At 34.8% G+C, this 13,155-nt stretch overlaps 1 protein-coding gene across 1 annotated transcript in view; it reads right to left on the bottom strand.

Annotated features, from left to right (window-relative positions):
* Positions 1–13,155, bottom strand: part of LOC143226255 (uncharacterized) — a 283,013-nt gene continuing 269,858 nt past the window's right edge. Inside the window, exon 2 of the mRNA XM_076457014.1 lies at positions 1–2,578. Within this exon, the coding sequence (XP_076313129.1) occupies positions 2,234–2,578 (345 nt within the window). The 3' untranslated portion in view covers positions 1–2,233. The remainder of the gene's footprint in view (positions 2,579–13,155) is intronic.

Below are 13,155 nucleotides of genomic sequence, written 5' to 3'. Positions count from 1 at the left end.
ACATTTCAATTTTTTTATTCATATGTGGGGACATTATTAAATCCTGGGTGGCTCCACTGTGAGAGGTAAAATTTAACACTGGTCGTTGTTCCAGCTATGTGGATATATTTGATACAGTAAACACATGGTCACCACTATCTGTATATATTTTCAATTTTTTCACAAGCTTCATAATTTTTCTAATTATTTGAAAAATCAACAGAATAAGCTTTTATGTGCTTTTTCTCAACATATCATAAAGGAATAAAAAATGTTTCATACTTTAAATTAAATGTCAGAAATATATTTCCATACATAAGCATGAAAATTACGTGACAATATGTTTATACTTTTATATTATCACAGAACCAGTTTTATGTTTATAATTTAATATAATGTGCTGAAGTATTTACTTACAGCCCAGTTATGTTTTAATCATAATATATATATGTAATTATCATCATATTTTGAACTTTCTCTGTTAATTTGTATAAAAACAAAATTATTTATGGCATTGTCAGTTCATCACTAGATTGATTTATGACGTCTACAAACTAAACGGTAAAAGAATGTTTCTATTATTCGCTCTGCTCCCCGATGGTACAGAGGCGAGCTTACACATTTACATCGCTAAAATCACAGGTTTGATTCTACTTGGTAGACAGTGTAGATAGCCTGATGCGGCTTTGCTATAAGAAAATACATTACAATTCACTTACAAAATCCTTCTTAACTGTATAGATAGCTTTTCTCCAGAGTTACACTATTCACTTCCAATATTCACAAATCTTGTTGAAACAATAAATTTCTTAATTCTACAAATTTTCGTTAAAAGAATAGATAAGCAAACAACTAACTGTAAGCATAAAAAGTGTTTTATTCATGGTGGAACATATTACATGTTTCAAGAATACATTGGTCTGTCTTCTTAAGAAACAGAAAACATATGTTCACTATTTCTTACCATCAGTAAAACACTTCTTTATGTTTATAAATCGTTGTTTGTCAACCTACTGTTATAATTACATGATGTTCTTCACAAATAATGTGTTCAGTTAAAATGTTATTGATCAACTTAAGGTATTATTCAATACTTCCTACCAGTAGTCATATCCAGTTACAGTTTTAACGTCTTTACTTAAACCTAGTTTTTTTTTTAGTTCTTGTTCAACATTTTCAAGTATTTATCTTCATCAATCACCGTTGTTGTACATTTAACTTTTCAAACAGCACTCGAACTACAAGTGTAAAAGTTATCTCTTTTCCCTTTCCTTAAGTTTCTGATAAAACATGAAAATAAGTTAAAAATGATATAATATCGTAATGAAAATAAATGAATTAATGGGGAGTCTGTAAAATATTTTAAATGGAGATTTCATTATATCATACCTTTATCATTAAAGTTAAGTACTTCTAAGTTTATATCGTAAATTCATAATAATATAAACATTTACAATTAAACAATTTCAGCAGGTCAGGGTAATAATCAGGGACTCAAAACTTGTAAAACTATTCACAAACCAAAAGAAGGAACTGTGTCGGTAGAAATGTTTATCAGATTAGGATAAACTTGAGTTTTGTTCTTTGTTCATTGTCTTCATCAGATTTAGAAGTGTTGGTTCCTTCAAACACTAGAACGTTTCTCCAGAGACTCTGTGCACCCAATGTAGCTAGGTAATTACTTTGTGGCACAAGAACTATTTTGATTATAGCTCTTTTGCTTCTTCAAGAAACTAATCAATTCTCCCCTTGTCGTCAGAGATGTATGATGGGAGGTAACTGGTTGCTTTTATTGTTCATCCATTGTCACCAAGAAGAAAAAATTGACAATTTGGTGAAATGTACACTTTATCGACTAGTGTAGCAAGAGCGGCTCTTTAGAGGTGTCACATAAAGATATTCTATGTTGGGTGAGAAGCTTAAGAAGTATTGTGTTGTTTATGAGAAACATCTTTGTTATAACTTTTAACTGATAACTTTCAGACATTTTCACATTGTAATTGTAGACAGTGCTTGAGATACTAACTCGTCAGCAATGGAAGATGAACCACAAGTGCATCAATTTTAATGTTTACTTGCTTTCAGCGACCCTTTCTTGTTGGTGAAATATAGATAGTTTATACTGTCTCGTCCTTTCAGGCTATAGTTCAACAGAAGTGACCGACATGTTGAGGAACTAGTTTCAAAGCTGAATCAAGTTATGTATAGATAGAGTCGATAATTGGTGTGTCCCTTTAGTAGAATTTGGCATCAGCTAGGAGTATTGTAGTTGTCTGTTGATGTGTGCTTCCCAGTGTGCATGTCGCAGTAGAAATCTAGATTCGTCAGTCCAAACGACGTTTTTCCAATCTTCAATCATCCAGTTTTGGTGATCCCCTGTAGCCTCATCTTCCTGTTCTAAGCTAACAAGAGTAAAACCCGGTGTGGCTTCTTGCTGATGCAGCCCAATATGCTTCTGCACATCATTGCTATAAAGAATGGTTATTGTGGTCTTCCTGTCAGCTTGAACGAGTCTGGCCTTTCTCACTGACAGTGTTATTCCCACCAAACTGTTGCTCACTGAATTTTTTTTATCACCATTCTCTGTAAACTCCGGAGACTGTAATGAGTTAAAATCCCATACTTTTTCATATGCAATTAAAATCAACGCTCTGAAACAATAATATATATTGTATAAACCAATAATTTAAAAATATATCTGGAAATGTATTTTAATAGATTTTAATTTCTGAAGAAAGAAAATTGTAACCAGTCATTTAATTTATTACTTGGTTGATCTATTAACGTTTTTAATAAAACTTTGATGTTTCAAATGACTTTATTACAACGTAAACTAATTTTAATTTGCTGATTTGTTGTTCGCCTGCATTGTATCGTGAATAAACTGTTAGGGCCATCTGATCAATGCTTTGAGTATTACTTAGAAACACAATTTGATTTGCTGTATATGTCCAAATTTATATATATATAAGTATGACAGAGAGATGAATTTATTGGTAATAGTAAATTTGAGAAATATTTTCACAAAAGTATCTTTTCTATTTTGAAATAAACTTAATATTAAAGGTAAAATATTTATTAATATTAAGTCTTAGCATATACTAGGGCCGGGCATGGTTAAGGCGCTCGACTCGTAAACATGTTCGCTCTTTCAGCCGTGGGGGCGTTATTATATGATAGTCACTCCCTCTATTTCTTGGTGAAAGAGTTTCCCAGGAGATGGCGATGGGTGGTACTGCCTAGCTGGCTTCTCTGTAGCCTTACACTGCTAAATTAAGTACGGCAAACGCAGATAGCCATTTTGTATTTTTGCTCCGAAAATCCAAAAAACAAACAAACTGTATATTAGAGATTAAAATATTGTGTAAGTTTTGAGTCACACTATTACTACTTCTTGTAAGAAGTAAGAATTATTTTCGTTAAACTTGTATAGTTTATATGGTATTTGAATTATTATTGTCAATAACAACTCGGTGAAAATGAATTGAACCGACTATGTATGACAAATATGTAAAAGGCCCCATTGGCACAGCGGTATGTCTGCAGACTTATATTGCTAAAGACCGTGTTTCAATGGTCGTGATGGGTTGAGCACAAATATCCTTTTGGCTTCTTCCTTACCACGAGTGCGGCGGTAAGTCTATAGATTCACAATGCCAAAAGCAGGGTTCAATTTCCCTCGGTAGGCTCAACAGATAGCCAGATGTGGCTTTACTATAAAAAACAAACTTTTTGGCCCAGCATGGCCAAGTGTGTTAAGGCATTCGACTCGTAATCCGAGAGTTGCGGATTCGAATCCCGGTCGCAACAAACACGTTCGCCCTTTCAGCCATGGGAGCATTATAATGTGACGCTCAATCCCACTATTCGTTAGTAAAAGAGTAGTCCAAAAGTTGGCGGTGGGTGGTGATGACTCGCTATCTTCCCTCTTGTCTTACACTACTAAATTACGGACGGCTAGCGCAGATAGCCTTCGCGTAGCTTTGCGCGAGATTCAAAAGAAACAAAATTCCTTTGTTTTACCCATGTAGGTTAAATTGCACGTGTCACGACGTTTGACGCGTTATTTTCAAAATTTTATGAACTAACATTTTAACCACTCACGTCAATGAGATTAGCATCAAAACGCAGTTCATAATCTAAATTTTAAAATTATATATGTTTTAATTTCTTAATTTAAGAGGAAATGTAAAGACAAAAGTTAAGTATCTGTAACTGTATGTCACGTAATACGTCCAGCTGTCTTGTTACTCAGTTTCTATTTCATCACGCCCACTATTCAACATGTACAAATACATAAAGAATTAGAAACTCGAATTTGAGATTCAGACCTGATAAATATAAAATAAGAACCTCCCTCTTCTATGATTTGTCGAGATAACAATACATTTAGCAAATCAACTTGAGTAACTCCGCCCTTCAAACCAATCATTTGAAAGTTCTTAAGTACTATGACCAATAGAAAGAGTAAGTAGTAAGAACTACGTAAACCTGCTTAGTCAGTTCCCAGTATACAAAAATCATACTTTCACATCGTATCCCCGCTTCAACAGAATTACACATATCTGTTATTATTATTTAAGAACATTTCTGTTACTACGGGTTGCCGTACTTCTCGTATTGTTATGTATTGTGTTTACGTTAATCGTGTTACCAATAGTGCACTGTGTACATGCCACAGTGGAACGTATTGAAGTCAAATACGTATTCCAATTTCATTCAACTACAACTAAAGTTCTCGTAAGTTGTAGATTTACAAATGATTCACAAAGTTTTCACCGGAATTACTGAGAAATCAGAACTGAACAGTCAAGATTTAGTTTAAGGTTGTTTTTTTTTATGTAATACTCTGACTGCGACTCTGATAGTGAGATAGGTACCAATAAAACATACGAATACAATTCAAAGTCGATTAGCACCAGACGTATCAAAAAGTGGTTGTTTTACTTACCTTTTAGCCGTTTATTCCTTTCTGTTAGCGCCAGTCGATTAATTAACAGACGTTTCCAGCTTGGTCTTCGTCAAGATATCTCCCAGCATTGTTTGCTTTTTATCTACAGTATTATTATGCCTTCTCTATTATCATTATGATAGCGTTATAAACCTGTCTAACTGAGGCAAGAACGGTTTATGTACAATCATACCAATTATAGAGTTCTCATGCTGTTTGGAAATGGAGCACATGTTACAGCTCAGAGCTTGTCCTCGAATGTTTAGTCAATTACATAAGGTTAACACTCTTAATCCAAACGCTTTTCTAGACTAAAACACTGTAACAGTAACTTGTCTCAAACTCGAGCTAACATACAGTGAGTGAGTGCCAACCGATTTTTCAAGAGACATGACGTCATACAGAATAAGGGCCAATGGGATGAGTTTGTTTTTCGGCACGTAGGACGATCGTGACTTCAGAAAGTTATCTGTTAAAGGAAAAAAAAGTAAGTGCTATTAATGTTCAATTAATACATAATTTTGACGATGTGTTAATATTGACTGAAAATTAATTATGTGTAATGACTAAACATCAGTGACGTGTAGGTGATCACATCGCGCGAACACTTCTTATTTAGTTCCTCATGAAGTGGAAGAATAAACAGTCGTTAATATTAATAATAATGTAATTCCTTGTGTTTGATAAAAATACTATTTGTTGGTCCGTTTCTAGTTTATGAGTGGTACAACGTGATTACCAATTAATTAGTCATATATTCCTTGACTCTTGGTGATGTCACGTGCCCTTATATTAACCGGTCATTGTTCCTAAATGTCAGGTGATTAACCATTAACTGGTGAATTTTTCTTGACACTTCATGGTGTCGGATGAATAAAAATAAACTGATCGCTCGTTTATAGACACTTCGTAGTTTCAGAGGAATGCACATTAATTGGTAATTTGTTCATGGACACTTGGTGGTATCAGTTGAATAAGTGCTAACCGATCATATGTTCCTGGACACTTGGTGGTATCAAGTAATTAACCATTAAATGGTAATGTTTCCTTGGCACTTGATGGTTTCACGTAAAGAAACATTAACTGACCATTTGTTCTTGGACACTTGGTGATACCAGTTGAATGAGTATCAACTGGTATTATATTTCTGGGTATTCGGTGATGTCATCTGATTAAACGTTAACTTATCATATTTTAATGAGTAATATTTCATGATGTTTGACTACATTCGTAAAGTCGTTTGATGAAAAAAGGAACAGTTAATGATGTTTACCCGGATACTTTCTGGTATGGGATGATGAACATCCATTCATCTTGTGACGGGTCTTTTCTGGTAAGCAGAGCCTTTACTGGACTAACAGGTTTAATTAAGGTGAAGTTTTCCTATATTAAACCGAAAGTTAAAATTCTTAAGTGAAATTTATCAACTTTCCAAATCAAATGTCTCCTATTGGATATATTTGTTCATTGATGAGTCGATTCTGAACAAGTTCATTTGCATAATTAATGATAGCAAACTTTAACAGCTTTGTATATTAAATAATAATAATAAAGACGTTTCTTCCAAATGAAACTTCGTTTTGTTTTCTTTCAAATTAAGTAATACTGTCGTTTTTTATATTTGTTTTTTGAATTTCTCGCAAAGCTATTCGAGGGCTAGCGCAGATAACCCTTCCCAATTTAACAATGTAAAACCAGGGAGAAGGCAATTAATCGTCACCACCTAAAGCCAACTCTTGGGCTACTCTTTTACCAACGAATAGTAGGATTGACCATTACATTATAACGCCCCCACGACTTAAAGGGCAAGCATGTTTAGTGCGACGGGGATTTGAATTCGCGATCCTAAGATTGCGAGTCAATCGTTCTAACCGCTTGGCTATGACAGGTCTACATCAATGAGTACAATATGTTGGAAGCACACAACAGAAGTACAATTTTCTGTTAAGTTTAATTGTCTGTTTGTTTGTTTTTGAATTTCGCACAAAGCTACTCGAGGGCTATCTGTGCTAGCCGTCCCTAATTTAACAGTGTAAGACTAGAGGGAAGGAAGCTAGCCATCACCACCCACCGCCAACTCTTGGGCTACTCTTTTACCAACGAATAGTGAGATTGACCGTTACTAATAACGCACCCACGGTTGAAAAGGCGAGCATGTTTGGCGCGATGGGGATACGAACCCGCGACCCTCAGATTACGAGTCGCATGCCTTAACACGCTTGGCCATGCCGGGCCCGTAGGGTGAGATAACATTATGTTTTGTCTGAGAAACAAAGCAAAACAAAAAAAAAAAAAAAAAACGCCTAATTTTGTTTGGAATAACGCTTTGTTTTAGATATTGTAAAATTCCATTAAAACTATAAAATGTGATAAGAAGTGGTAAATCGAGTGTCAGACTTGTCTTTACGTTAATTATTAATGGTCCGAAATGGCCAGGTGGTTAGGGCGCTCGACTAGTAGTGTCAGAGGCGTGGGTTCGAATTCCTGTCACACCAAACATGCCATTTCAGCCGTGGGAGCATTATTATGTAACAATCAATTTCACTCTACGTTGGTAACAGAGTAGCCCAAGAATTGGCGGTGGGTGGTGATAACTACCTGCCTTCTATCTAGTTTACATTGCCAAATTAAGGACAGCCAGCGCAGATAGCCCTCGTGTGGCTTTGCACGAAATTGAAAAGAAACAACCAATAAACAAAATCTTTAACGGTTTTTTGTTAACGGTGATTTTTATTAGAAAGAGAAGTAACGAAAAACTAGAGGTTTTTCAAGTGAGGAAAAAAAACAACAAAAACTAACATTACAATTCAGAACTTACTTATACAAAGTCATGATTTTATATACTGACCAACAAAATTACAAGGCATGCTTGTACTCGTTTAGAATCGGCAATAAAAAAATAGAATGGCCCAGCATGGCCAGATAATTCAGGCGCTCTACTAGCAATCTGAGGATTACAGGTTCGCATCCCCGTCACACCAAACATGATTGTCATTTCAGCCATGAGGACGTTATTATGTTACGGTCAATTCCACTATTCATTGGTAAAAGAGTAGCCCAAGAGTTGGCGGTGGATGGTAATAACTAACTGTCTTTCCTCTAGTCTTACACTGGAATATTAGGGACGGTTAACGCAGATAGCCCTCGTGTAGCTTTGCGCAAAATTCAAAACAAACAAACAAACCATAACAAAATTAAGTAAAGCTTTTGTGAAGTCAGTTTAGATTTTTTCAGTCAATCCATTCCATAAAAATCATAATTCAGAACTTTGCCTTTGATTTTCCACCCACCACAGCTGATCAGCGATAAGTTTATGTGCTTACAGTGCTGAAATCTGCGATTCGATTCCAGCAATAGACAGAGTGCAAACAGTTCATTGTGCAGCTTTGCGCTATAAAACACCACCAGCAACAACGCCTTTGGTCTCGAATACTAGAAAATTACACAGAATTGAGTGTACTGTTCGATATTTAATTTAAACTGTATCATAATACAGTTTTGATACCCCATTCTTCCTGAAACTAATTCTGTAAGCAGACATATTTTGTTCTATTACAAATATTGAAGCATTTCTCTTGGCATAAGAAATAATCCTGACTTTAAAAACTAGTTGTAAACAGACTCTGTTACGTTCACTTTTTATTTGTTTGACTATTAGCTAATAGAACAATGACAACAAGTATGTTTTTTTCCTATTTCTAGTTTTTATTTTAACGTGAATATCTTACAACTAAGATAACAGATATTATTATAAAACTTCTACTAAACACTTAGATAGAGCAGAATCTTAGTTTTCAGTATATGCTGACAGCTATTTTGTTATTGTATTCTCAAGACACTGGTATAGCTATTAAAACGTAATTAAAATAAATTGCAGAACAACGTTTTGACCTGTTAACCAGAATATCACTTAAGAAGGTCGTAACGTTGTTCAGTATTTCATTTTAATTAAAGTTTTAATACCCATACCAGCTATCTTAAGATACATTTTTACTTCATGTGGGTTTTTGTTCGTGCTCAGTATCAAAACATAATCCTTACTTCAAATTAATTTGTTTAAAAATAGACAACAAAAAACCTCGATATTCCTTCTCTAAATATGAAACTTATTTTATAATGGAGTTGTGACAGTTTATAACGTATATGAACGTTCATATTATTTGCCTATATACTTACTTAGTTTCAACTGTTAGCTTTACATGGCAGGTTATCTACTGTTCAAGTGATGATGTCAGAGTAGTGACAAGATGGCTGTTAATCTTTACTTGAAATAGTACATTTTCTTTTGTTACACAAAAATTAACCAACTACATCATATACTTAACTGAAGCTGCGATAAGTTCCAAGTTCTTTTACATGATTTATTTCAAATTATGTTCCAAACAGATGTTCCGAAACCACAACCTGTAATCATAACCAGTTTTTAACCACATTGTTATAAAATTTTAGATTTTTTGCAATTTAAGCAGTTTAGATTAGCACCATCTTGAGTCCTGTATTCGTAATGATGCCAATAGGTTTGACAATTATCAACTTACCGGCTGTAATGGTTTTTAACAAGTATAGCTAAAGGATTTTACTAACGGAAACAAGTTTTGGTTTTTGTGTAAAAGTTTAACAAGTTGTAATCAGTCAGTGAAATTCAAGTTATTTATTCAGCATTACAGATTTATTTCCTTCAGACAAATTATTTAAACCCCAGTATTACCGACATACAGTATTGTGCAAAACTGTAAGGACAAAATCAGGGATTAGGTTTTAGGTTTCTGTCAAGGAACATTGGAAGGTAAATCACAGGTGAAACATCAAAATGTTATTAATGTTCCTATTTATTACAACGGAAACTCAGTGAAAGTGTTGAGTTTAGTAAACATAGTTCAACAGAAACTCAGTGGAAGTGTTGAGTTCAGTAAACATAGTTTAACAGAAACTCAGTGGAAGTGTTGAGTTCAGTAAACATAGTTCAACAGAAACTCAGTGGAAGTGTTGAGTTCAGTAAACATAGTTTAACAGAAACTCAGTGGAAGTGTTGAGCTCAGTAAACATAGTTCAACAGAAACTCAGTGGAAGTGTTGAGTTCAGTAAACATAGTTTAACAGAAACTCAGTGGAAGTGTTAAGTTCAGTAAACATCGTACAATAGAAACTCAGTCGAAGTGTTGAGTTCAGTAAACATCGTACAATAGAAACTCAGTCGAAGTGTTGAGTTCAGTAAACATAGTACAATAGAAACTCAGTGGAAGTGTTGAGTTCAGTAAACATAGTTTAACAGAAACTCAGTAGAAGTGTTGAGTTCGGTAAACATAATACAACAGAAACTCAGTGGAAGTGTTGAGTTCGGTAAACATAGTTTAACAGAAACTCAGTGGAAGTGTTGAGTTCGGTAAACATAATACAACAGAAACTCAGTGGAAGTGTTGAGTTCGGTAAATATAGTTCAACAGAAACTCAATGGAAGTGTTGAGTTCAGTAAATAGCTAATATTTTGTGTCCCCCTTTTGGTTTAATAACTGCAGACAGTCTTTCAACCATCGTTACAACACATCTAATAAAAGTGTTTTTTTGGGAATTTACTTCAAATGTCTGTAATACACTTCCATAAAGTTTCTTTAGAAGTAATTTTTGACATGTCAAGTTTTTGATCCATCATGTTCCAGATCTACTTAAGCTGGTTGAGATCGGGGCTCTATGGGGGCCATTGTATCATTAAAATAACTTCAGCAGTTTCTTTCTTAATGTTTGAAAGAGGGTAGTTATTTTCTAGATAGTGGAATTCTTAAACAATTATACACCAACCACTGGATATACCATGGCGGATCAGTATCTGATGGTATCTGTACTGGTTCATTTTTCCATTTATTTTGCAAGTATCTCTTGTTGCATTAACAGAAAAACACCTCCATACCATTATACTGACTCCACCTATATTTCATGGTTGGTGCTATGTACTGAGGTAAGTATCTTTCACCTTTCCTCCGTCGGACGTACGACCTACATTTTGAACCAAATATTTCAAAATTGGACTTATCCACTCATAAAGCCATTTACCAATCATTAGCCGTCCAGCTTTTGTATTTTTTAGCAGATTTCAGTCTCTTCATGATGATTGGAGGTTATAAGTAAAGGTTTTCTAACTGCTTCACAACCAAATATTTCATTCTCATTGAGTCTGACACTGTATATCAGGACACTTTTCTGTCATTAGGTTCATGGCTGTTTATCTCGTGTAGTCTTCTTTCTGTCCTGAAAGCTGCATGAACAAAGATACTTAACATCAGTATAACTGAGTTCCTCTTCCTTTCCTATTTTCTAATTTACCTGTCTCAGTCTCATGATCTAGGGTGTACTTGACAGTTCTAGGAGAACATTTCCATTCTGAAGCAATTTGCGATAGAGTCCAATCAGCACAACGTAAAGTTTTTGTACGGACTCTCTGCTCTAGTGACAATTCTCTAAGCTTTTTGGGCAATGAAAATAAAACTTAATATAATGTGTTAAACACTCTCTGTATGAAGGTTTATTTGTGAAGTTTTATGAAATTTATTTCTAACATACACCGGTACCATATGTTAATTCCTTACTAGCTTCTTTCTATATAGTTAACACACTGCATCGGGCACCATGACAGTTATTTCAGACCTTAAATTTAATCAGTATGTTCATTCAAGCAAAACCCTTATGATATGTCCTTGGTACAAGTTTATGGAAATTCTAAAGAATGACAAGTATTCTCATACTGATTCATCGGTTGTCAACAGTAAAGTATTACCATGTTGATTTTGGTATAAAATATTTGAGTTTTCTTACGTGGTGACATGGAAGAATTAGCCCCACAAAATGGAAAGAATGACAAAATATTTTCTTGTCTTAACACTTTTGTGTTTGTGTTTTATTATAGCAAAGCTACATCGGACTATCTGTTGAGTCCACCGAGGGGAATCGAACCCCTGATTTCAGCATTGTAACTCCGTAGACTTTCCACTGTAACAGCGGGAGACAACACTTTTGTTCAGTAGTGTAATTGAATACTTGTTAGATATGATTTTGGTTTGTTTTGTTTTAAATTTCACGCAAAGCTACTCGAGGGCTTTCTGCACTAGCCATCCTTAATTTAGCAGTGCAAAAATAGAGGGAAGGCAGCTAGTCACCACTAACCACCGCCAACTCTTGGGCTACTCTTTTAATAACGAATAGTGTGATTGGTCGTCACATTATAACGTCCTCACGACTGAAAGGGCGAGCATGTTTGGTGTGATGGGGGTTCGAACCCAAGATTTTCAGATTGCGAGTCGAGTGCCTTAACCGCCTGGCCATGCTGGGCTCACTCGGGAGTTACAAATTTACTTAAAATTTAGAGATTTATAGAAATATCTGAGACAAAACAGAAACAACGATAACACCCAGAACAATATTTATTAGAAATACAGGGTATTCGGAAAGTCACTGTGCACTTGTATATTTATTAACAGACATGTTTCAGTATCGAATAGGAGGTAAATATGAATGATAATTGCAAAAAATGTTGAAAGTCACTCCAGTTGGCATCAATACAGGCTTGGATCCTTCTTATTTTGTTTCTAAACACCGCTATCAGTTGCTGGCTTGAAATAGACTGAATGAATGCTGTTATCGCTGTTTTCAAAACTACACAGTGACTTTCCGAATACCCTGTATAATCTCACAAAAAAGCAGATTACAATTGTAGTGTGTTATAAAATAGAAGGACAGATAGTTTCACTTGATAACGAACCAGTAGACAGTGGAGATCAAACTTTAACAGAAACTGAAGGGCGGTCTTTAACAGGATAATTACAATGTGGTTGGCACAGAGAAATAGCAAGCTTTTCGTGGAACTGTTAACAGTTTAATCCACACTGAAATACAAGGATGAAGGTAATATTGACAACAGTAAGATACACATTTAGAACGAAGTAATCCAAATGGGTGTATAGCCACTACAAAACTACCACTGACAACAGGTGACAGGATGAAAGGTTTTAAGTGACAATGAAATACACACAACGAGATGACCAAAGTTAGAAACGTGTACTTTTAGCAGGTGCATTCTATATCGCATTATCTGGTAAGGATGAAAGACATTTTGTTTGATGGGATAGAGAAAAATGGATCAATGGAATATTCACAACAATGGTTTGGATTTCACAATTAACATGTTTTACGCTGAATAGTCTTATATAAAAACTGAGAAAGTTAATTAAAAGGCTT

This window comes from Tachypleus tridentatus, chromosome 9 (genome assembly GCF_004210375.1).
Source record: "Tachypleus tridentatus isolate NWPU-2018 chromosome 9, ASM421037v1, whole genome shotgun sequence".
NCBI classification, from domain to species: domain Eukaryota; kingdom Metazoa; phylum Arthropoda; class Merostomata; order Xiphosura; family Limulidae; genus Tachypleus; species Tachypleus tridentatus.
Note: the sequence above shows the minus strand (reverse complement) of the source record. Positions and strands in the feature narration are given on the sequence as shown.